Source organism: Dreissena polymorpha, chromosome 9 (genome assembly GCF_020536995.1).
Source record: "Dreissena polymorpha isolate Duluth1 chromosome 9, UMN_Dpol_1.0, whole genome shotgun sequence".
Taxonomy (NCBI): Eukaryota; Metazoa; Mollusca; class Bivalvia; order Myida; family Dreissenidae; genus Dreissena; species Dreissena polymorpha.
The window spans coordinates 102,905,596-102,930,385 of NC_068363.1; the positions used below are offsets into that span (position 1 = coordinate 102,905,596).

Below are 24,790 nucleotides of genomic sequence, written 5' to 3' on the forward strand. Positions count from 1 at the left end.
CTAGGCCTAAGCATTCTTGAGTAATCATCCAGAAACCATTTTACTGTTTCAAGTTAATGTGACCTTGACCTTTGACCTAGTGACCTGAAAATCAATAGCGGTCATCTGCCAGTCATGATCAATGTACCTTTGAAGTTTCATGATCCTAGGAATTAGCATTCTTGAGTAATCATCCGGAAACCATTTTACTGTTTCGAGTCACTGTGACCTTGACCTTTGCCTAGTGACCTTAAAATCAATAGCGGTCATCTGCCATTCATGATCAATGTACCTATGAAGTTTCATGATCCTAGGCGTAAGCATTCTTGAGTTATCATCTGGAAACCATTTTACTGTTTCGAGTCACTGTGACCTTGACCTTTGACCTAGTGACCTGAAAATCAATAGGGGTCATCTGCAAGTCATAATCAATGAACCAATGAAGTTTCATGATCCTAGACGTAAGCATTCTTGAGTTATCATCTGGAAACCATTTTACTGTTTCGAGTCACTGTGACCTTGACCTTTGACCTAGTGACCTGAAAATCAATAGGGGTCATCTGCCAGTCATGATCAATTTACCAATGAAGTTTCATGATCCTAGACGTAAGCATTCTTAAGTTATCATCTGGAAACCATTTTACTGTTTCGAGTCACTGTGACCTTTACCTTTGACCTAGTGACCTGAAAATCAATAGAGGTCATTTGCCAGTCATAATCAACATATCTATGAAGTTTCATGAGCCTAGGCCTAAGCATTTTTTAGTTATCATCTGGAAACCATTTAACTATTTCGAGTCACTGTGACCTTGACCTTTGACCTAGTGACCTGAAAATCAATAGAGGTCATGTGCCAGTCATAATCAACGTATCTATGAAGTTTCATGAGCCTAGGCCTAAGCATTTTTTAGTTATCATCTGGAAACCATTTAAATATTTCGAGTCACTGTGACCTTGACCTTTGACCTAGTGACCTGAAAATCAATAGGGTCATCTGTGAGTCATGATCAATGTACATATGAAGTTTCATGATGCTAGGTGTAAGCGTTCTTGAGTTATCATCCGGAAACCATGTTTCTAAGTTGAGTCATCACGACCTTGACCTTTGACCTAGTGACCTGAAAATGAATAGCGGTCATCTGCAAGTCATGATCAATGTATCTATAAAGTTTCATGAGCCTTGGCATAAGCGATCTTGAGTTATCATCTAGAAACCATTTTACTATTTCGGGTCACCATGACCTTGACCTTTGACCTAGTGACCTGAAAATCAATAGGGGTCATCTGCCAGTTATGATGAATGTATCTATGAAGTTTCATGATTTTATGCCTTATTATTCTTGAGTTATCATCTGGAAATCACTACTGTTTCGGGTCACCATGACCTTGAACTTTGATCTAGTGATCTGAGAATCTATAGGGGTCATCTGCGAGTCATGATCAATGTACCTATGAAGTTTCATGATCCTAGGCATAAGCATTCTTGAGTTATCATCCGGAAACCATTTTACTATTTTGGGTCACCGTGACCTTTACCTTTGACCTAGTGACCTGAAAATCGATAGGGGTCATCTGCGAGTCATGATCAATGTACCAATGAAGTTTCATGATCCTAGGCATAAGCGTTCTTGAGTTATCATCTGGAATCCATTTTACTATTTTAGGTCACCTTGACCTTTTTAAGTTTCATGATCCTAGGCCTAAGCGTTCTTGAGTTATCATCCGGAAACCATCTGGTGGACAGACATACGGACATAAGGACGGACTGACATTTGCAAAACAATATACCCCCTCTTCTTTGAAGGGGGGCATAAAAATCAATTTCAGCCAAAGGATAACTATTTCTGTTTGTCTGCAATGTCATGACAAAAAAACTGTGCACATAGCTATATTTATGAGCCGTTCCACGACAAAACCTGCATTAATGACAAAAAATCAATTTTTAGTTTTTTGCAGTTTCATATTGTAAGTTCTTCCACAAATCCAATGTTGTATAAATTGCATGTGTACGCCACTGTTTAGCGTTGCTATGACAACTTTTTATACGCATACTGTAACGCAACAAAGATGTTGACGTCGCGTCATTTTCAATCAGAATGACGCATTTATGACATTAACAGCATGTAAATATTTCGCAATATAAAACACTTATTCAAGTATAAGAATAAATTGTTGGAAACCCTTCATAAACCTGCGCATGGATTCAAATGACTGTTTAGGTTGATGTTTTATACATGATGTAATAACATGCACATCAGTCTGTGGGTGTTGGACAGGTAATGTCCTGATAACATGGTCACACAAATGGTCGGACAGTTTTGTAAGGTATTTCACGCGATTCTCTGATAGCCCTGCCGGTTTAATTAAGCACGGTTCTGCTGAGGGAGTTCCCTTTGTTTCATTATGAAGAACTCTTCCTCTAGTTGGTCCGTTGCTTTCTTCATGAAAACGGTGCCAGGCCTCGATGAGTCAAACCTGAAGTACTGGTACTTCCTGGAACACATTAGCCAGAAAAAAATCTTTAAACATTATCCCGGGTATTGCTTTAAAAGATGCAGACAGGAAAGTCTTCCAGTCGCGCCAGCGCCAGGTCGAATATCGGACAGCCTCGTTTGCAGTCGACGACTTGTTGACAATATCCTCTATCTGCTGAATGCTGTCAAAGTCCGAGAATCTGAAAGCGCTTGTTCAATTTAATAAGTAAAACAAACCATGTATAACATGATTTAAGGACTTACATGTAATTGTACCATTTACCGAGTAATCTTTTCTGTAATCATCAATAATACTACATATTATTACCTTGTTTATTTATGTTGCCAAATTTTTTTTAGAGCTAATGTTTTTTTTCTAAAAGTAACATATTTAAGTACTCGTAATTAATATAATAAATGTTAACTTATAACAACGGTAAGGTTTATTACCTGTCCCTGTACAGCTTTTTAATATGGGCAAACCCACTATCCACTAAACACTGTGAATGACATCAGCATCAAATTCACCTTTATTACCTTCATCATCTTTTTTACCACCATTGTTGTCGTCGTTGTCATAATCAGCACACTTCAATCATCATTGTTACTTGCTATGATCATTTATGATTCGCTTTATTATTATCACGATAAATATAACCAATAAAAGTATTCCAATATTACCATTATATTATGCTTTAAATTCAAAATGAAATCATAATGATCACAATGAAAATTTTACTCACCTGGACAATTTTCAGCATGTATTGTGCACAACAGGTCTTCGCATCCATGGGTGTTGAGCACGTAGTCTATCATCGAGATGACAGTGTTTGGTCCCTGGGCATTAGTTCCATCTGCACCGATGCTCTCATTTTCGTCGATAAGAAAATTCAATTGACGTGATTGTCCATCAATTCTCATTCCAAAAAAGTGGACTTTTCTTAGCGATGCGAAATTTAATGGCCTCATCTGTCGTGCATGGTGCGGTATACCTACACTTTGCGGGAAATCAAATGTGAAGTGGTTTGATCGTTCAGCTGGGCATAGATGTGACGTTTCTTTTGCTTTTTTAATGAGACTGTTGTAAAGGTCTCTTTCTTTTTGTGCCAAAACAATATAACTATGCATTTCTTCAGTGGAAGCTAGTTTGTCCTCTTCCGTTACTGAATCGATATTTTCCTTTCGCAACTTCTCACAGGTCGTGCACACATCGTCTCTAAGGGATGCAACCTTTATATGTGGGATGCAGGCACATCATATTGACTGAAAGGAGCTTTTTTCAACGAAACGCACACCAGCCTCTTGACAGCTTGCTCTATACAGCTAATGAATGTTTATTTTCGTTGTACCGCTGTGTAGGTATATCGGTGCCGTATCGTCTCTCCCACGCGCAGCTGCAGGTTGTGGAATTCCGAATTCTTCTGCATAGTTGCAGATGAATTGGACCACACGCTCGACATCTGTGAAGACCAGAGCATGTTTTGGTTTCCTTCCAGTATTTCCGTGCCGGCATGGCCCCGGACCGGTCTTGTTTAATGACTGCCTTATTGATTTTAATGCACACCGTCCAATGTCAAACAACATTCTGAACGTGTATGCATATATTTCCTGACCGCGGAATGTGTATTTTTCCTGAAGCGAATTCTCTTTTTTTCCCACGCTTTGTAGAGTCATTTTTGGACCTTCGGACAAGCAGCCTTTAATGTACATTTCCTTTTCTTCCCTCGTCATTTCCCGCGTTTCAAGAATGTGTGTTCTGATTTGGGATGCATCCGATTTCTCGTGGCATTTCTTAGCACACCCACAGCCAGATTCATTGAAACGTCGGATGCTATCATCCTGTGAAAAAGCATCACCGTCATCACTTCCATCATTGCAAGTGGAGTCATTGCTAATTCCCCAAGCTACCCAGAAACGAAGGACCCAATAAGGTTTTCCATTACGACGCTACATGCACCTTCTAACTGGTCATTGTCATCATCCGATGACAGTTCTTGAGAGTGTGCAGGCGTACGAAATGGTGTTCTGCCAAAATGCTCAGAAAATAGACTTTCGAGCTCCCGAAAACAATTCAACATATCGATTCTATACTGTGCATAAAACATAAAATTAAATCGTTTCAATTTACATTTCATTAAAATACTGCTTTCATTTAATATTTGACCTAAAATAAGTATCTAAAAAATTACAAACAGACTGAATTTGAACACTTCAGCTTGGTGAGAATCTGGCTTACCACCTGAGCTATTGATGCTGACATTTTTGCGCCTCACACGATAAGATAAAGAAATGAAGTAGAATCATTTTACTACAAATAACATTTAGAACCTCTGTCGTTGATTTTACAATAAAAGAAAATATGTAATTTTTGATTAATTTTTAAGAAAACATTTAAATTCCGCAAACATATCAAAAAGGCAATGTCAATATACAACGGTCAACTGTGCAATTGTTTCAAGCAGTTCAACGTGAGACGAAGATTACTTTGCTAACTTCATCAAAATAAGTTCAATAACGATTGCATGGTGGTTAAATTATTGCATATTAAACATGTCAATGCTGTTTATTATTTTTGAGACCTTGTTTTGTAAAAGTAAAAAATTCATCACATAAATTGCGATCAGATTTGAACCCATGTTTTGCATACAAATGGGCGCCATCGTTATGATCGTCACTATGTCACACCCAATTTTGCATCAATATCTGTGTTTATATAAACAAATCTTTAAAATTAAATAATTTAATAAGTTCATAAATTTACCTGTATTTCCAACTCCATTGATATCCAACAGAACAGAAAAAACACTAAAAACCACTCCGTAAATCACAAATATAATTTAAACTCTGCGTGTACACATGCACTGCGTAAACTCGCATAAATGACGATGTCATAATAAATTGGATTTTCCCAACGTCATCACTGATGTCACTAATGCAGGTTTTGTTGTGGAACGGCTCATATGTAATTTACTTTAAAAAAGTATTATTTCATGATACAAGATGACCATATCATCATTACCATATTTTTATTGAACACATAAAATAGAAGTTTAAAAAACATCATACCTGAATCTATTTATTGATTATTAGAAAAAAATATTTTAAATTTGCTGTTTGCTAAATAGTTCTAAAATAGACATCTTGAAAAAAAATTAACAAGAATCCATCCATGTTTGTTAATTTCGTTGGAAAAAAACACAAAAAAGAAAGGAATAACGGACAAGTCACAACAAATGAGCTTTTATCCATGTATGCAAAGTGTTGTCTCAGGGATGACAAGCTTCTGCTTTTATATAATTTTCCATTTAAATGAAATTTTTATTATTTAATTCCAGTAAAGGAGGAAAGTGTCTGGTTTATAGACTTTGCACACTGCACATGATATTTCTGGGCAACACTCTATGCACATGCCCTGTTTATCAAGAGCATGGCTGGAATGTAAAAAAAAAAAAGATAAAACAAACTTTAAATCTTGGAGGTAGAGCTCTGAGAAGCTTGACACGTATGGAGAGACCAATGAGGGTGGCCATGCTGCAGTGGGGAATTGTGGGAGTAAACAGAACCTCTACTGTACCCTCTGTGTCATTCACCTAAAATGAGAAATCAATAGTTCTGGCTTACATAATGATTCAATATTAAAGATCTGGGTTTTTGTTCCTTCTTTTGCAAGGGCCTTATACAGACCCATTCCCTAAAGAGAAAGGCAGCTTCCCATTGAGAATTTCTTTAAAATTATGCAATTTTTCCAAATGTCAAGCTTACTTTAGGAATGTTTTCCCCTTTCTCAGTTTTGTTGATAATGGTTTACCCAAAATGGAAGGCAATGCCCTTTCTTCAAATCTAATAAAAAAATTATTTACAACATTTTAATAAAGTCAATAGCCTATGTGCACACTTTTGAGTACATGCAATATGATAACCACATAAATTAACTATATAAATAACAATAACAAGTACTAAAATGATGAGTAAGCGAGCCTGCGAAACATTATAAACAATACATACAGAAATAATATCAATAAATAATCTAATTTTTTAAATCGTGTTTTACATTAACCCCAGATATTTCCTTACAACATGGACATTAACTTAACATATCATCATTTCATTCAAGTTAACTTGTTCAGAATGTATCATTATATAGACACAAACAATATGTGAGGTAAATATTAGAAACCACTGGCTGAGACCAAACACATATATGTGGATGATGCTGTTGTATTCTTATTAAATAGCCAGCTATATTTTCTCTTCCAGCAGACTAGATTCTGTTTTCGTTAAAATGAACTTTTAAGATTAGACATTGACAAAGGGTAATAATATAAAAAGTTAAAGAAAAATTTGACCCAAACAAATAAAACTAAATAAAAAAAAGTCAAGTGTAACATTGACTAGTCTATGGCAAATGAGGTCCTTTAGAAATGTGTTACTGCTCTTATTAAACAAGAGGACCGCATAGCGGATGCCAACGGGCAGCTGTGGGTGACGTTGACACAGTGACCTTGACCTTTGACCTAGTGACCCAAAAATGGGTGTGGCGTGTAGAACTCATCAAGGTACTGCTACATTTGAAGTTTCAAAGTTGTAGGTGGAAGCACTTTGATTTTAGAGCCAATGTTAAGGTTTTAGCAATATACAGACGGTGGACGAGATGGCTATGACAATACCTCGGGTTTTCTCTGAAAACAGCGGAGCTAAAAATTAGACTACGCAGTACATACATGAACATTCTCTGAATCAACAACATTCAGTTCCTCCAACGTCAACGGATGTTCTGGATCATTGATTTCACGAATGAGATCTAAAATTTGGAAAAGAAAACCTTACATCTGTGTTACACACATTTTGTTTTATATTTCTGAACATTTGGTTCGTATACATTAGCAAATAATTAAACAAGTTAAACTCACAACCAAAACAACAACATTTTTATAATTGTTCTGAACCTTTGGTAATCACAAATGTATAACAAATAATCAAAACAACTTAAACTAAAACTAAAACAAGAGAATTTTTATATCATTTTTTAATATTTGGTTATCTCAAATTAACAAGAAAGAGAACCGGTTAAACTCAATCTTTCTTAGTCAAAAAGGTTCTTTTTTGTTTTTGTTTCTTTACCGAAGACCTCCCTGTCGTCAAACAGATCTTCAATATCGTCGTCCTCATCCTCCGGAAGAACCTCTCGTTCCCTTGTCCGTTCATATACAACAGGATTAGCGTTATCAAGAGACATCCCGTTTCTTAATTAAAATTATGTTGTGTACTTGATTTTGTTGTTGTTGTTGTTGTTGTTGATGAGAGTTGTTGTTGTGTCGCAATAAATATGTCTTGTCAAAATTGCAAATTAACTTTGCCGCAATATGTATATGTGATCATTATGTAGGTATTTAAACGTTGTAAGCGGTATGCTCCTCTCTAGCATTATGTTTAGAATAATGTATTAAGCATAAGCCATCTTCAAGAAGGGCTCAAGATATGAGGCAAGCAACTACCGACCCGTGTCTTTGACCAGTGTCTTCTGTAAACACCCGTGTCTTTGACCAGTGTCTTCTGTAAACTCCTGTAACACGTTATTTTCAGCACCACTTTAAAGCACCTAGACCAGCATAACATCCTCTCCAACTGCCAACATGGCTTCAGAAGTTCAGAGCACGTCGAAGCTGTGAGACCCGCAAAGTCACAAGCTCGCGTACTCACTTGACGAAGGCATCCAGACCGACATTGTCGTGCTCGACTTCAGCAAAGCGTTCGACCGGGTCCCACACCAGCGCCTTTTAAAAAAATTGGGCCACTATGGTATCCGAATAATCACCCACAGATTGATTTCATCATTCCTGTCCAACTGTTCCCAGCAGGTCATTGTGGAGGGTGCCGGTTCCCGTTGTCAGCGGCGTGCATCAGGGTACTATCCTATGGCCGTTCAACGACCTACCAGACGGACTGAAGTCATGTGCAAGGCTGTTCGCTGATGACTGCATTGTCTATCGCCAAATCAGAGCCAAAGAAGACTGTGACATCATGCATAGTGATCTACAAACCCTATCTGAATGGGAACAAACATGGGGTATGGAGTTCCACCCACAGAAATGCAGTGGACTTAAAGTCACCCAGAAGCGCACTCCGATAGAACACACATACCTATTGAAAGGAACAACCCTAACTGTAGACAAATCAACAAAATACCTTGGTGTGGACATTTACTCTACGCTGTCTTGGAACACCCATATTGACCGAACCACCAAGAAAGCTAACAGCATTCTCTGCTTCCTACGTAGAAATCTTCGGGACAGTTTTCAAGCCACAAAAGTCGATGCCTATAAGACACTAGTCCTACCCCACTTAGAATGCTGCACATCAATTTGGAACCCTCACACAAATGAACAAGTAACGAAAATTGAAATGGTCCAAAGAAGAGCAGCATGTTTTATTATCAACTGTTGCCGCAATACCAGCAGCGTTACCAATATGTTGCATCTACTTCAATGGGAGTCTCTTGAGGACAGACGCACAAAACTCCAGCTAGTCATTCTGTACAAGATCATACATGAACTTGTCGACATACCAAGTGATGCCTACCTATCAGAAGCACCAGTGTATGACCAGCTGGGATTATCTCTCTTTTTCCTTTTTTTTACTATGTATCTATTCTTATTATTCCTAATTTAAATATTTAGTTTTGTATACTTTGTCTGTATCATCTCTTCGACCTTATATACTCTGAATATATACTATTATATTGTACTTAATTTGTATCACCTCTTGTATTTTTTATAATCTATCTTTCTATCCATCTCTATACAGTAGACTCTGCAAATACCGGACTCTCTGAATACCGGAACTCTCCTGATTCCGAACAGTCGGGCCAGTCCCGTATTTTCTCCTATTTCTTTGTTAAAAAATGTTGAATAAACAGAACTCTCTCAAAACCGGAAACCGAACGGATATCTCCGTGAATTTGGTCATTTTCAACGTACAATACATTGAATACAACTGACGATCCAAACTCTCAAGATGCCCGAGGCATGAAAATTACAATACCTGGTCAGAACAGCGCGTGCGGTGTCACACATTTTGCTCGCGCAATTATTGATGAATCAGATTAAACATACCATAAAGGTGTCAAGTCGTTACCGCGCTAAAGAAGTCTGATTAAATAATGTAAAACAAACTGTGAATGTTTATAATAGACGTGCGGTAACACCAAAAAGTGATTGACTCGATCGTTTTATGAAGCTTATGATAAACAATTTAATTACAAAATTAATGCATGCCGTTGTGACGATCACTTACTTGTGATCTTCTCGGGTAGTTTAAAAGATCTTATACAGGGGTCTAGCTAGGCTCAAAATTTTGGGAGAAGTCACTTCTCCCTAAAGCCAAAATAGGGAAAATTGGTAATATTTTTGGGAGAAATGGTACATTTGCGTCATAAATCTTAGTTTTACGTATATTTTTCAGCAACTTAATGGATAAGTGGTTTCTGTTCAGCTTTCAATCACTTCTTCATTTGTTTTATACAATAAAACATGTTAAGTGTATAAAACCGACATTTTCCTTATTTCTCATTGATTGTTGATTATGATTGTACTTTTATTTTTTATTTTTCCTGAACAGGTGTATCAAATAAACTTTAATAGTAACAAGCCAGTAATTTTTGTAATCTTTTTACTTCCTTGTTAATTTTAAGCAATTCAACATACAATCAAATTCATATTTTGTTACAAATATTTGTTTTAAATTTAAAATTCATTTAAAATCTCATTTTACAACAAAGATTCCAAATCTGACCTGTAAATGAGCCCCATATCTATTGCCAGTGCTAGGTAACATCTTCCCATTTGATCATTCCTTAGTACTGTCTTAATGGGCCATTTAACATTGCTGAATCATAGTTATTGGTAGCAAGCAGAAAGCAATTAATCAAGGAATCATCTATTAACAATTTCAAGAAGTGTAATAGCTCCAGACTGTTATTTTGAATGTTCAACTTTGCATGACCTGTAAATGGGCAACTTATGGCTGAGAATCCTCCTGTGTCCAATTCTCCACATCAAATTGATTTTAATCGGTCAATGTCTAGCACAAAGTAAATCATTAAAAGGAGGAGAAATCACTTCGCCTTCATGAAATTAATGTGCGAAGTAAAGATTAATTGGGCGAAGAAATAGCCCACTTCACCCACTCGCGAGACCCCTGTTATAGCCATGTTTTTAACGCTTAAATGGAAAATAATTATGACGCTGTTCTTTTGTGTGTGTGTATGTTTTGTGAAATGTGTTATGTCTTGAATAATAAATTGTGTGTCCACAACAATCGTATTTGTGTCATTATTCGTCAAAATTGTCTTTGAGGTTTTATTAATTCAGAGCTATTTATAGCGAACTCGAACTGGACTCACTCGCCTTTATGACAAATGTCATGTACCAACATGTATAAAGCACCACTCTCACTTTGGGATTAATCAAAACAAGTCGGTATGGAATGTTTTTTGCTTTTAATTGAATAAAAACACATTTTTTTAAGAATGCTTAAAACATAAACATTACATGAGTACAGTTATCACATGGTAAATGTATATGGTTTGTTTTATTCTTATATGATTTTGTACACAATGCATACAATTTATATTTCGGCAATACTCTTAGTAAACCGAAACTCTCTGAAAACCGGACGATCAGGCCGGTCCCCAGACCGTCTGGTTAACAGAGAGTCCACTGTACTTTTGTGTTAAAGCGCCACTACCCGTTTAGTAGTTGTCAAGTTTGATTGGTCAACGCACCAATGTAGATGAATGCATTGCTCTGGTGAGCAGTCACTGTTGTTTACAATCAACCTGAAATGATTGATAACAGTACAGTGTATCCCTTACTCTCATGTATCAGTCCTCCTCATAGTATCGTGCCTTTAACGAAAAAATCTTCAAGAAGTGCTGGAAAGTTAATGTTTTTTTTCAAAATTTGGTTCTGGTCACAGGCACTTGGCATTAGTTACTATCCCCTTCCCCCAGCTGCTACCCCCTCTAAAAACTCTCAAAATTACCCATTTGTTATACAAAATAAGACCTAAAAAGTTGGTCGGATTTTTTTTTTTTTTTTACGTTAAATATATAATATATATAATGAAACAAATTTTTTGACCAACTTTCTTTTCTTGCTATTTTGTGTAACAAATTGCTAATTTTGGGAGGGGCTAACAGCTGGGGGAGGGGAGTAGTAACAAATGCTGAGTGCCTGTGGTTCTGGACCACTGAAAAAATATGGCTGCCATACATTTTTACTGCAAACATAATTATGCTATATTCCTCTTGAGTCGTGGTTAATTTTCATTAAGATGATACAAATCAGATAAAAAAATAAAATAAATATATAGTGTCAAAACTTTTTTCCATACAATCAGCCTCATGTGCGAACTTTCTATAAAGGGATTTCACGCCATCTCTATAATCACAACTCAAAAAGGACTGGCGATGTGACTAGTAAAAATGTGTAAACAACTAAACACTAGAAGTCAAATATTGTGCCAAATCATCTTGAAAATTGTCTTTTCCTTTTTTTGTTATTAATAAACACATTAAAATCAAATATTAAATGATAACTGCTCTGTCATATATAGTAATAATTAAATGTTTAATTTAATAATATTAAATTAAACATTTAATTATTGCTATATGACAGAGCAGTTAAATTAAAATATATATGAAATTCTGTATTATATAAAGAGATGCATACTGTCAAAATGGCATGTGAGCATATTGATATTTACATGTACTTTTTATGTCCCCCACTATAGTAGTGGGGGACATATTGTTTTTGCCCTGTTGGTTGGTCTGTTGGTTGGTTTGCGCCAACTTTAACATTTGCAATAACTTTTGCAATATTGAAGATAGCAACTTGATATTTGGCATGCATATGTATCTTATGGAGCTGCATATTTTGAGTGGTGAAAGGTCAAGGTCATCCTTCAAGGTCAAAGGTCAAATATATGGGTCAAAATCGCTCATTTAATGTACACTTTTGCAATATTTCAATATTCAAGATAGCAACTTGATATTTGGCATGCATGTGTATCACATGGAGCTGCACATTTTGAGTGGTGAAAGGTCAAGGTCATCCTTCAAGGTCAGAGGTCAAATATATGTGGCCAAAATCGCTCATTTTATGAGTACTTTTGCAATATTGATGATAGCAACTTGATATTTGGCATGCATGTGTATCTCATGGAGCTGCACATTTTGAGTGGTGAAAGGTCAAGGTCATCCTTCAAGGTCAAATATATGGGTCAAAATTGCTCATGTAATGTCACTTCTGCAATATTGAAACTAGCAATTTTATATTTGACATGCATGTGTATCTCATGGAGCTGCACATTTTGAGTGGTGAAAGGTCAAGGTCATCCTTCAAGGTCAAATGTCATATACGGGGACATAGTGTTTCACAAACACATCTTGTTCTCCCTACATTTGTGAAAGGCTTAATCCTTAACCACTTAGATATGTATTTTGAAGCATTAGTATTCCCTTAGAAAGTTGCATTTAATAAATTACCTGTTTTCTAAATTTAATTTTGTAAGGCTTTATTACCAACCCTTACTTACTGATGAGCAGCAAACAGCATAAAACCTGAAAAGACTGCGAGTTACTCGCAGGCTGTTCTGGTCTTATGGGGGGAAGCGTTAACTAGAACATTAATTTGTGTCTTATACAAGATTTAATATATTATATTTAAATACCATACTTTGCAGGAATAATGTCAAAGCGTTACTACATCAGGAATCAACTTATGCCATGTGAAGAGGATTTTACCCATGAGTTCAAAGGTACTTTTTGTCCCCTACTGGTGAAACAGAAGGGGACTTCTGGTTTGCGCTCCGTGTGTCCATCAGTCAGTCAGTCTGTCACACTGTTCTGGATCCTGAGATAACTTTAAAGTTCTTCATATTTTTTCATGAAACTTGAAACATGGATAGAAGGCAATATGGAGATTATGCACGTCATTTCATTTTGATCCTACATCAAAAATTTTGGTTGCTATGGCAACAAATTAAAAAATGTATATATAAAAAAATTCTGACAATGGTGGAGTTTAACCGGAAGGGTACCATAGTGCTTGACAATAGTCTTGTTACATATCAAACCCTCATATGACTTTTTCACAGATTTCTTGCTTCAAAGCAGAACAATCTAGACTTCTATAACAGCATAGCATTCGTTCGTAAAAAAGATAATAACACAAGCAGAATCAATATTATCACTAATTCAGCAATGATTTTATTTTGTGGATTTTATCAGATTTGTGTAAAAGCAAGATAAGCTTAGTTTTCTCTGGCTGAATGTATAAAGTTTTTTTGTTTTTTTAAAAAACATGACAATATTTGTAATAAATTCGATGTTCTTACTATATTATTTATGTTTCATCTGTCAGATATTGCATGTGTTGGGAAAAAGTTTAACTTTGATTGACTATTCAAGCTGTTACCAGTAAGTGCATTACCAGTAAGATATAATGACGAAATACTTGAAATTAGGGTTAAATATTTATTGTTTATTTCCATAGGTCATCGCAATATCTGTGTGGAGAACCTTCCACCTTGGACACAGGCAAATGAAAAGCAAGACAGGGCTTCTAGAAGAGCAGTTTCCAGGTTGTGTGGCAAGTTGTTTACTTGTGTCTTGTTTTGAGAAAACTGGGCTTAATTCATGTGCGTAAAGTGTTGTCCCAGATTAGCCTGTGCAGTCTGCACAGGCTAATCTGGGACGACACTTTCCGCCTTAACTTGATTTCCTGATTAGCCTGTGCGGACTGCACAGGCTAATCTGGGACGACACTTTAAGCACATGAATTAAGCCCAGTTTTCTCAGAACAAGACACACTTTATCAATGAGCCTTGCTCTGGGAAAACCACTTGGTATTTTTCGTTTTTAAGAAGTCTCTTCTAAACTAAAATCAAATCCAGACAAAAAGTGTTTACACCAATTTGCCCGTGCTGACTTCACTGGCTAATCTGGTAGAGCGAGAACGAGGCTCAAATCATTCCAGAAAGAAGCTCATTGATTGAAATGTTGGTCTTAAAATAAACATGCAGCAGCATTGAAATTTAACAGTGATCAAAGTAAACAAAATGACCATCTTTAATTATTCTGATTATTTTACTTAGATTCCTTACAAAGAAATATATTGTTTGATAGGAATTAGATCTATAAAAATTTCAGAATAAAAAGAAAACAGACAAACAACTTATGTGTTTTATTTGAATGTTACTCTACTTAACTTTATTCAGACCTATATCAGGATTTTTAGAATTAATTTTTTCTTCTGATATATTTGAAAATAAATGTGAATTATGTTTATATGTGATTATAAATATCTTAACCTACTCTGTTGCCTCTATTGAAAACGATACAAAATTAGACCGGAATAGTTACATGAATGGCTTAGTATATGCCAGAGCTATCAATTGAAAAAATAGTGCAAATTAAAAGAATTGAACATATTGTTACCAGTTATTTATAAACAACCCCTCATTAATTTTAGGTAACTGGTTATGTAATAACCAGCTACAAACCTAAAAAAGCTGCTGGCTCAGCCTAAATACCGTAGATATTAACGTTTGCTCTTTAAATGAAATTGGAGGTTAATTTCATTACCTTTTCATTTGTTCTGACTTTGCTAGGGAGAGAAAACGTTTTTTCTGTTTATAGGTATAAACTCAATAATGTATTGCAATTCAAAAGGATTATGAATGGGAAGGATGTTCCAAAATTAATTAAATTAATGTCAGTAAATTGGTTAATATTGTTTGTAAAATCAGATTCCATATGGCTACAATAGGTAATGTCACTATATCTTGTAATGCCTAAAGCTATTGTGACCATATCTTGTGGAAGTTAACCCTGATTGTTGACACTTTTGTCATTCCTTATAGTGTTTGTGAAATACATAATTTTTGTTGTTTTTTCTTCTTTTTCTTCTTTTTACTTATTATGTGTGTTGAGTACAATAAACTATTTAAAAGTGGCTTTGTCATAAAATATGCTGGCTGCTAACTGTTTATGACCATTCACTATTGGTCAAATAATCAGTGACTTTGTCAAAAGGAGTATGGAATGACCACTTAAAACAGATGATCACTTGTTCAAGGTGATCGTAAGATCGGTTAGACTGATGTACCAAAATATAGATGTGTTAATCGTTTACAGAAACATGGTTATCATGGCAATCTTTTATTTTGAGCAAATTAAATTTGTTCAGATACTCTGCAGATGATGTTCTCCTTTTTGTACATATGGCCTTTGCTAAGAAAGCCAAACTTTTTTCTTTTTTTTCTTAATGCATTTGCATAAAGTTTTGTCCCTAGATAAGCCTCTGCAGTTCACACAGGCTTATCAGGGACAACTATTTATGCTAAAACTAGATTTTCACAAAGACAAGGCTTATCAGGGACAACTATTTATGCTAAAACTAGATTTTCACAAAGAAGAGATCGCCTTTAAATGAAACATACCATTAAAGCGTAAACTGTTGTCCCTTATTAGCCTGTAAGGAATGCACAGGCTTATCGGGCTCATAACCGTACACAAATGCATAAAGCAACGTTTTTCCGGAGCAATAATATTTAAAATGCATAAAAAAATTCATGAGCCGCTTTGTATGCTTGATTAAAATATTCTCCAGGACTCTGAATGCGTTCCTGAACACGGGCAAAGGTGGGACAGCATACCTGGGGGTCATCGACAATGGCCAAGTTAAGGGGCTTACTCTTTCAGTATATCAGGTTTGTCATTTAGGATACACATGAAAAATAAGCAAGATTTCATTAAAGAATGATGCTTTTTTGTTTATTTTAGTTTTGTCAACACATACATCTTGGCTACCTTTATATTTATTGGCCCATTTTAAGTTGTTCTTTTATTAAATTTTTATTTTGAAAGTTACTACAGGCATCACTGAATAATTTATAAGTTAAGGATTCTCTGTAAACTTTAGAGAAAGTGGCGGTAATTATATGAGCAGCCCTCACAGAAAACAGAAATTCATGCATGTGTGTAAGGTGAAGTCTGCGTAGGCTATTCAGTGACATTTTCTGCCTAAACTTTAATGTTATACAGGACAGACTTTCTTTTAAAGTTACTTAAAAGTGGAAAGTTTTGTCTATGATTAGCCTGTGATGACTGCACAGGCCAATCGGGGACCACGCTTTACGCACATGCATTAAGCCCCATTTTTCAAGATTGTGGCTCATATTTAAGCTTCAATATGAGACCAATCACTGTTAGTTGTTGTTATTTTCTTGCAAGCTCCATACTTACAATGCCTCTATTGGTATTTAATTTATTTCCACGATTTTACTTTGCCCTTTATAAGATTTTAAGCTTTACATCTTTGCTGTTATATTTGCTCTGTGATAACCAGTTTACATATTTGCTGTATCATTTGCGCTTTAATTACCAGTTTATATCTTTGCTGTAATATTTGCACTATGATAACAAGTTTATATCTTTGCTGTGATATTGGCTCTATGATTGCCAGTTTATATCTTTGCTGTAATAATTAATATTATCTCTATTATATTGGCTCTATGATTACCAGAAAGCCCATGTTCTGGGCAGTGTGTATGACCTCATGGCACGCTACAGGCCCCCTGTGAAGTCCCACCGTTACCAGGTCAGGTTCATTCCCGTGTTTGACAGCCACAGTGAGGCACAAGCCATACTGGAGAACATGTGAGTATGCAGAGAACTGATACGAGGCACTTTGGGTTACATTTCAGTCTCATTTTAGCATGTGCGTAAAATGTCATCCCAGATTTGAGATTTGCCTATGAATTCTGCACAGGCTAATAAGGAAAAACACTTTCCACCTTAACATGATTCTCACAATCAAGAGATTCCTCTAAACAAAACATACCACAAAAGCAGAAAGTGTTGTAGCTGATAAGCCTGCATGGACTGCAAGGCTAATCTGGAACAACAATTTACACACGTGCATAAAGCTTATTTTTTCACTTTCAGCACACATGTAACAGCAAGAATTTATTATTTTGTATAAAACTTTCGGTACTCATTTCTATGTGTGTTTTTAACTAGTATTTTTGCCTGCTGGGTCTCCAAAATTTAATGGTTCAAATATGACCCTTAACAAATTAGATTGTAGTGTACGCAGCGCTTGTATTCCTTAAAGATTTTTCTAGTATTCTGTTGATAAAAACAGCCATATTAAACAAAGAAGTTTAGTATTAAGGGTTTAAATCAACCTTTGATATTTTTAAGTGGATAGCATACATTGTATACAGGTCTCGGCCAGCTATAAGATCATCTCAGTGACATCATGAACATATATTGTTTTTATTCAGTAAATGCAATTGTATCTTTAAACAACTAAGACTTTTAATGCTATTAAGCTAAATTGAATAAGTTTACAACTAGAATGGGTCTGTCTAATACTTGTAATTATTATTTTCTTGAAACACTCCTTGAAATTATGGACCAAAATTGCTTACTGTAATTAACATATGTGTACCAAGTAATTTCAATAGAAGCAGAATCCTGCATTTTGATGCAAGCAAGTACAACTGTAGCAATTTTCTCATTTTTGACTACTGCACAAATTAGTCTTGCTTCATTAGGACACATTTGTTTTCCACAATCCATCTTAAAAAATGACCAGAAATTATCATTTATGGAAATAATAAAGCTTTTGTGAAAATGTTTTATTCATTTTTATGATAAATAAGCAATTACAAAACCTTAAACATGCTTTTAGAAACATTTCAAGTTACATGTACTTCCGTGTTTTTGACCCTTATCATTTTTATTTTGAGACCTTGGGTCATTTTGACTCCTGGTTTTCAAAAGCTACTGAAATCCTGCATCTTGTTATTAGGGTTCCTGAAGTGCTTGAAACTGACCTGCAAGATAGGGCACATTCATTCCGGACACACGATTACTGCTGGTGCGATAAAGACAACGCCATTAAGTACAATGCTGTAAGGGATCTTAATAGTAATAGAATTTACTTGATAAATGGCACAAGATTGTATATACCCGGTAATGGTTCACACAAATATACGGGTAATTGTGAGTGTATGCGTCTCCTCTGTTATGTGAACGATTTCAATTCTTAATAATGTAATCTGTATCTAATTAAATGACGTGTATTTTTATAGCCGTCTGGTTAGTGAAAACAAGATTCACTGTGTGCTTTCTGGGCTATAGATAATTTTTTGGGTAATTGGGTTTTTCACCCCCTGTTTTGACAACAATAGGGTTTTTGTAAATTCATTAGAGTTTCAGCAAAATGTTTTACCCCCTTCTTTTGAGCTTAATTGGGTTTTCACTCCCGGTTTTTTTAACTCAATTGGGTAATTTAGGGAATGACATAAATAATATAATAAAAATCTACTAAGATTACTGTATTATTATGTGCTTGTGAAAAATAAATCAACATTTGTAGCAACATTAGTTAGTTTTAATTTACTTTTCATGTTTGTGCATAATGTACATTTCATAAGTCCACTTTCCATATCCATCACTAGCTACGGGTGTTTGTTTCGCCACTGTTAAAGTTTTTTCACTTACACTTCCCATAACGTATTTTTTGGGTTTAACAACCTCGTTCAAAATCTCCAATAATAATGGGCAAACTAAATTCTCTGGAAAAATGATCACATCTTGCAACAGATCGTTCAGCAAAGCAGCACAAAAGCTTTCGGTTTCACCAATATTCTGGCTTAAATACCTGTCTAAAGTGTTTGTTTGTGTGAGGATTCTCTTTCTACGGCCACGAGTGGCCATTTTGATATTTTAAGAAAATAAAAGTAGTAATCGGATGGGTGTACGAATAATTACAGTAATTTACCCCAAAGATTGATAACTGCTGGAAAGACTGCCTTCTTTTCTTCATAGGACGGCATATAAACTATTTGGTACATTTTTGTAAGAATTGCATTTCGTGATGCAAGGGTTTTTACAGGAATTACGTTATTAACTTTATATTTGCGTTTTTGTACGCTTGATTTTGAATTTAATTACGTTTTTAGTTATTTTAATTGCGTAATAACGCACATACGCTTGTTATCTATAGCCCTGGCATTAAAATAAATATTGTTATCAATATTTGTACTTTCTTGTTGTTAATTTTAGCTTCTCAATTGTAAAGACATATGCAATTCATATGTTTGAATTTACTCTAATCAAACTCATATTAACATCATTGCTTCCACAGGCTTTGAGAGACTGTATTCTGACAAATTCAAGTTACGGGTATACTAGTATTTGAAAAAATCTGGGATTTGTGTAGACCAATTTTAGCCAAATGAAAAAAAGTACAGCTATGGTTACAGATATATAGTAATAAATAAATGTAAAAAGAATTTTAATTCTGCTGCTTTAAATTTCGGGTTTTTCAAATAATTTCTTTTCGTCAACAGGTACATTAATTGATTTCTGATAATGGAAAAAAAGAGGATTTTGCATCTAATTTGCTATTTTGTTAGCTCGACTTTTTGAAGAAAAATGAGAGCTATACTACTCGCCCCTGCGTCGCCGTTGGTTAAAGTTTTTTATAAAGTCAAATAACTTTTACACTATCAAAGATAATTAACTTGGAATACTTCTTTATGGCAGCAAGACAATTGTGTAGGTCCAAGTGCATAACTCTGTCAGCATTATTTTCTAGAGTTATGCCCCTTTTTAACTTAGAATTTTAGGGTAAAATGTTTAATAAGTTCAATAATTTGAATACAATCTAAGATAATCAATTCAAACTTGGACTACTTCCTTATGGGGACAAGACACTTGTTTAGGTCTAGCTGGATAACTCTGTTAACAATATTTTCATGTCCACCAGTATTTACTGGGGGACATATTGTTTTTGCCCTGTCTGTTGGTCTGTTGGTTTGCTCCAAATTTAACATTTTGTATAACTTTTGCCATATTGCGCATACCTACTTAATATTTGGCATGCATGTCTATCTCATGGATCTGCACATTTTGAGTGGTGAATGGTCAAGGTCAAAGTCATCCTTCAAGGTCGCACAGGTCAAATACATGGGTCAAAATTGCTCATTTCATTCACACTTTTGCAAGTTTGAACATACCAACTTGATATTTAGCATTTATGTCTATCTCATGGATCTGCACATTTTTAGTGGTGAATGGTCAAGGATACCTACTGGTGGGCATAGTGTTTCACAAACACATCTTGTTAAAGTTATGCCCCTTTTTAACTTTGAATATGTCGTTACATTTCTAAAGCTAAAAATTGAAAATTTGTTTAAGTTTTGTGTTTTGGGTCACTTTAATCCTAAATTATCAATGACATTTTTCGTTTAAATGAAGTCTCTTCGCAAAAATCCAATATGGGTGCACAGGCTAATCTGAAACGACACTAAACGCACATGCATTAAGCTCAGTTTTCTCAGAATAAGACTCATTTTATAGAATTTTACCAATGGAAGTTGTGGAAGTCCTTTTGTTATGTTTAATCATTCCTACACAGGGCATCCTGCAACCAGACTATGTGATAGAGATCTCAGTGCTTCCCTGGCTGACCTCTGACCCCAGGAACGTAGGAGATGGGTGTGGCTCCTTCACCAACCTTCACCCGATACATGAAGACGAGGAGGGTAACTGCTTCTTCAGACGACAGGCCAGTCTCGTGCAGGTGGGGTGAATGTGGGTGGGTGGGGTGAATGTGGGTGGGTGGGGTGAATGTGGGTGGGTGGGGTGAATGTGGGTGGGTGGGTGGGGTGAATGTGGGTGGGTGGGTGGGGTAAATGTGAAGGTAGGGGTGGGTGGGGTGAATGTGGTGGGTGGGGTGAATGTGGGTGGGTGGGGTGAATGTGGTGGGTTGGGTGAATGTGATTGGTGGGTGGGTGAATGGGGTGGATTGGGTGAATGTGGATGGGTGGGGTGAATATGGTTGGCGGGGGTGAATGTGGGTGGGTGGGGTCGATGGGGTGGGTGGGATGAATGTGATTGGTAGGTGGAGTGAATGCGATTGGTGGGTGGGGTGAATGTGGTGGGTGGGGTGAATGTGGTGGGTGTGGGTGAATGTGGGTGGGTGGGGTGAATGTGGGTGGGTGGGATGCAGGCGATGGGTGTTGTGAGTGGTATGGTGGGGTTTAAGATGGGTTTTAGGATTGAAGCAGACCTGATTATTTCATGGGATTTGCCATAGTTGCTGCGGTGTTCATGGCTAAACTACATTGTCATGTGTTTCACTATGCTGACTATTAAAGACCTCTAAACATGTTTCAGTACAATGACTATTAAAGACCTCTACATTTGTTTCAGTACAATGACTTTTAAAGACCACTATATTTGTTTTAGTACACTGACCTTTTAACACATCTACATTTGTTTCACTACACTGACTATTAAAGCCCTCTACACATGTTTCAGTACAATGGCTATTTAAGACCTCTACATTTGTTTCAGTACACTGATTATTAGAGACCTGTACATTTGCTTTAGTACACTGATTATTAGAGACCTGTACATTTGTTTCAGTACACTGATTATTAAAGACCTCTTCATTTGTTTCACTACACTGACTATTAAAGACCTCTACAATAGCTAAAGAAACTTCAGCCTACAGTTTATATAGTATTGACAGGCCTGTACGCTGAAGCGAATCCCATATCGAAAGTCAACCAGAGTCGTAACATATTTATGTCACGCTATCAATCAAAGACAGTTCATTTTTTTTGATACACTTCTACATTAATTGGTGAATGAATATAAATTACTGCATAGGGGCATATTTTAACATTCAAATGTTTCAAATGCATCTTACAAAAGATGAAAATAACTCTCATCAGCCTGAATTTCACAATTTTGATGCCATTGTCGCTTTGTCACGTGGAGAGCTTTCATTTGGATACTTTCGGATCAACCTGGACATTTTTTGCTGAAATTGTAAACATTACTTTTTTATCTGAAAACTATTATTTGTGATTAACAACTTAACGTCTGGTGGATTAAATGACTGATTTCATAGTGAATTTGGTAATTTTAAATAATTCAAGAGGCTGATTTGGGCCAATACTTGCTTTTAAAAGCTGTTTTTGACCGGTCTTTGTTAACTGTCAACTTTTCGGGAATTTCTGGTTGACTTTCCTAATGGGGTTGGTCCATGACTTTAATGTTGCACAAGTCCAAAATCATAAAAAGCGACATTTAAAGTTATGGTAGCCAGAACTACCTCTACACATGTTTCAGTACAATGGCTATTTAAGCCCTCTACATTTGTTTCAGTACACTGATTATTAGAGGCCTGTACATTTGTTTCAGTACACTGATTATGAGAGACCTCTACATTTGTTTCAGTACATTGACTTTTAAAGCCCTCTACATTTGTTTCAGTACACTGATTATTAAAGCCCTCTACATTTGTTTCAGTACACTGATAATTAAAGCCCTCCACATTTGTTTCAGTACAATGATAATTAAAGCCCTCCACATTTGTTTCAGTACACTGATTATTAAAGCCCTCTACATTTGTTTCAGTACACTGATTATTAAAGCCCTCTACATTTGTTTTAGTACACTGACTATTAAAGCCCTCCACATTTGTTTCAGTACACTGATTATTAAAGCCCTCTACATTTGTTTCAGTACACTGATTATTAAAGCCCTCTACATTTGTTTCAGTACACTGATTATTAAAGCCCTCTACATTTGTTTCAGTACACTGATTATTAAAGCCCTCTACATTTGTTTCAGTACACTGATTATTAAAGCCCTCTACATTTGTTTCAGTACACTGATTATTAAAGCCCTGTACATTTGTTTCAGTACACTGACTATTAAAGCCCTCCACATTTGTTTCAGTACACTGATTATTAAAGCCCTCTACATTTGTTTCAGTACACTGATTATTAAAGCCCTCTACATTTGTTTCAGTACACTGATTATTAAAGCCCTCTACATTTGTTTCAGTACACTGATTATTAAAGCCCTCTACATTTGTTTCAGTACACTGACTATTAAAGCCCTCCACATTTGTTTCAGTACACTGATTATTAAAGCCCTCTACATTTGTTTCAGTACACTGAATATTAAAGCCCTCTACATTTGTTTCAGTACACTGATTATTAAAGCCCTCTACATTTGTTTCAGTACACTGATTATTAAAGCCCTCTACATTTGTTTCAGTACACTGATTATTAAAGCCCTCTACATTTGTTTCAGTACACTGATTATTAAAGCCCTCTACATTTGTTTCAGTACACAATGACAGAGTTAGCACAGCTCACAAGACATGAGGTGAAGGAACAATGTCTGCAGACAATTAAACAGTGAGTGTCATGTCAGTGTATTAACAATTTATCAATGATCAAGGATACAATTTCTCAAAACTCTGGGACATTCATGTGCATTAAGTGTTTTCCCAGATAAGCCTATGGAGTCCACATAGGCCAATAAGGGATGCAACTTTTGGCTTTTATGGTATTTTGTGTTTAAAGGAAATCTCTTTTTAGCAGAAAAAGTGTAGGCAGGGAGGGTTATCCCAGATTAGCATGTGCAGGCTCAACATGCTTATCTGGGAGGACTTTTTACGCATAGCATTTAATCCAGTTTTGCCCAGACCAAAGTCCAATTTTAAGAACAAGTTGATGCTTTTTAATTGTGCATGTTTTTGTTTGTTTCAACTTCAGATTAAAGGAAGAGATAGCCGAGTTGGAAGCAAGAAAGGCAAATAAAATACCTGACTGATCCCCATCTGCATATGTCAGTTTTCTGTACTAAGACGGAATTGATTTACTGCATTGAATGTGGTCCAGCCTAGTTGTGCAATTTTCAGATGCCTGTTCAAGTAATGTTCTGTTGCCATTTTAACAGAGATAAGACACCTGTTAGGTTTCTTGGCTACCTCGTTCATGAAGTTTGTTTGCGATTGTTTTGTTTTAAAGAACTTGTTGCATAGTGTTTATCATGTTGAACATTTTTGGATCATAGTTCATAAATAATGTTAAAATATATTACATGTCAATGTTTCTAATTTATTTAGGAAGTTTTATTAAAAAACACCTGGGTTTTGTTCTTGTGTTGCCACATTATTAATCCTTGTTGACAAAACAATATGTTTGTGATGGTTTGTATGGTTGTAAACATGTTACTTACCTGTTAAAAAAATATATATTGATAAAATTTGCTGTTGATAAAACAGTGAAACATATTCATACATGTTTTATTCATGTTTCTTTCAAATGAATCCTATCTGCCCATGTGATTGAAAAAGTTTGTTTATATGGGTCAAGTTACAGCTGTAGTAAGATTTGATTCCTAGCCTTCAAGTCGTCATTTTTTCTTGTCATTATAGTCCTGGGGTCGT

At 35.8% G+C, this 24,790-nt stretch overlaps 2 protein-coding genes across 5 annotated transcripts in view; one reads left to right on the top strand and one right to left on the bottom strand.

The window, feature by feature from the left end:
- LOC127844554 (cytosolic iron-sulfur assembly component 2B-like) overlaps window positions 1–7,767 on the bottom strand; it is a 17,724-nt gene extending 9,957 nt beyond the window's left edge. Inside the window, exons 1-3 of the mRNA XM_052374910.1 lie at window positions 7,575–7,767; window positions 7,175–7,254; window positions 5,918–6,043 (exon numbers count right to left, since the gene is read on the bottom strand). Coding sequence (XP_052230870.1) covers window positions 5,918–6,043; window positions 7,175–7,254; window positions 7,575–7,689 — 321 coding nt within the window. The 5' untranslated portion in view covers window positions 7,690–7,767. The remainder of the gene's footprint in view (window positions 1–5,917; window positions 6,044–7,174; window positions 7,255–7,574) is intronic.
- LOC127844552 (uncharacterized) lies at window positions 7,761–24,634 on the top strand. Of its 4 annotated transcripts, none has more exons than XM_052374904.1 (9): window positions 7,761–7,839; window positions 13,197–13,271; window positions 14,009–14,096; window positions 16,127–16,226; window positions 17,042–17,175; window positions 18,335–18,437; window positions 20,951–21,115; window positions 23,683–23,753; window positions 24,114–24,634. In XM_052374904.1, exons 2-9 carry the CDS (start codon window positions 13,202–13,204, stop codon window positions 24,169–24,171), a joined length of 789 nt encoding a protein of 262 aa, XP_052230864.1. In that variant the 5' UTR covers window positions 7,761–7,839; window positions 13,197–13,201; the 3' UTR covers window positions 24,172–24,634. The 4 variants fall into 4 exon arrangements, with proteins under 4 accessions (XP_052230864.1, XP_052230866.1, XP_052230865.1 ...); XM_052374906.1 differs by having other exon boundaries at window positions 7,769–7,835; XM_052374905.1 differs by having other exon boundaries at window positions 7,791–7,936.
- Window positions 24,635–24,790: the final 156 nt, after the last annotated feature.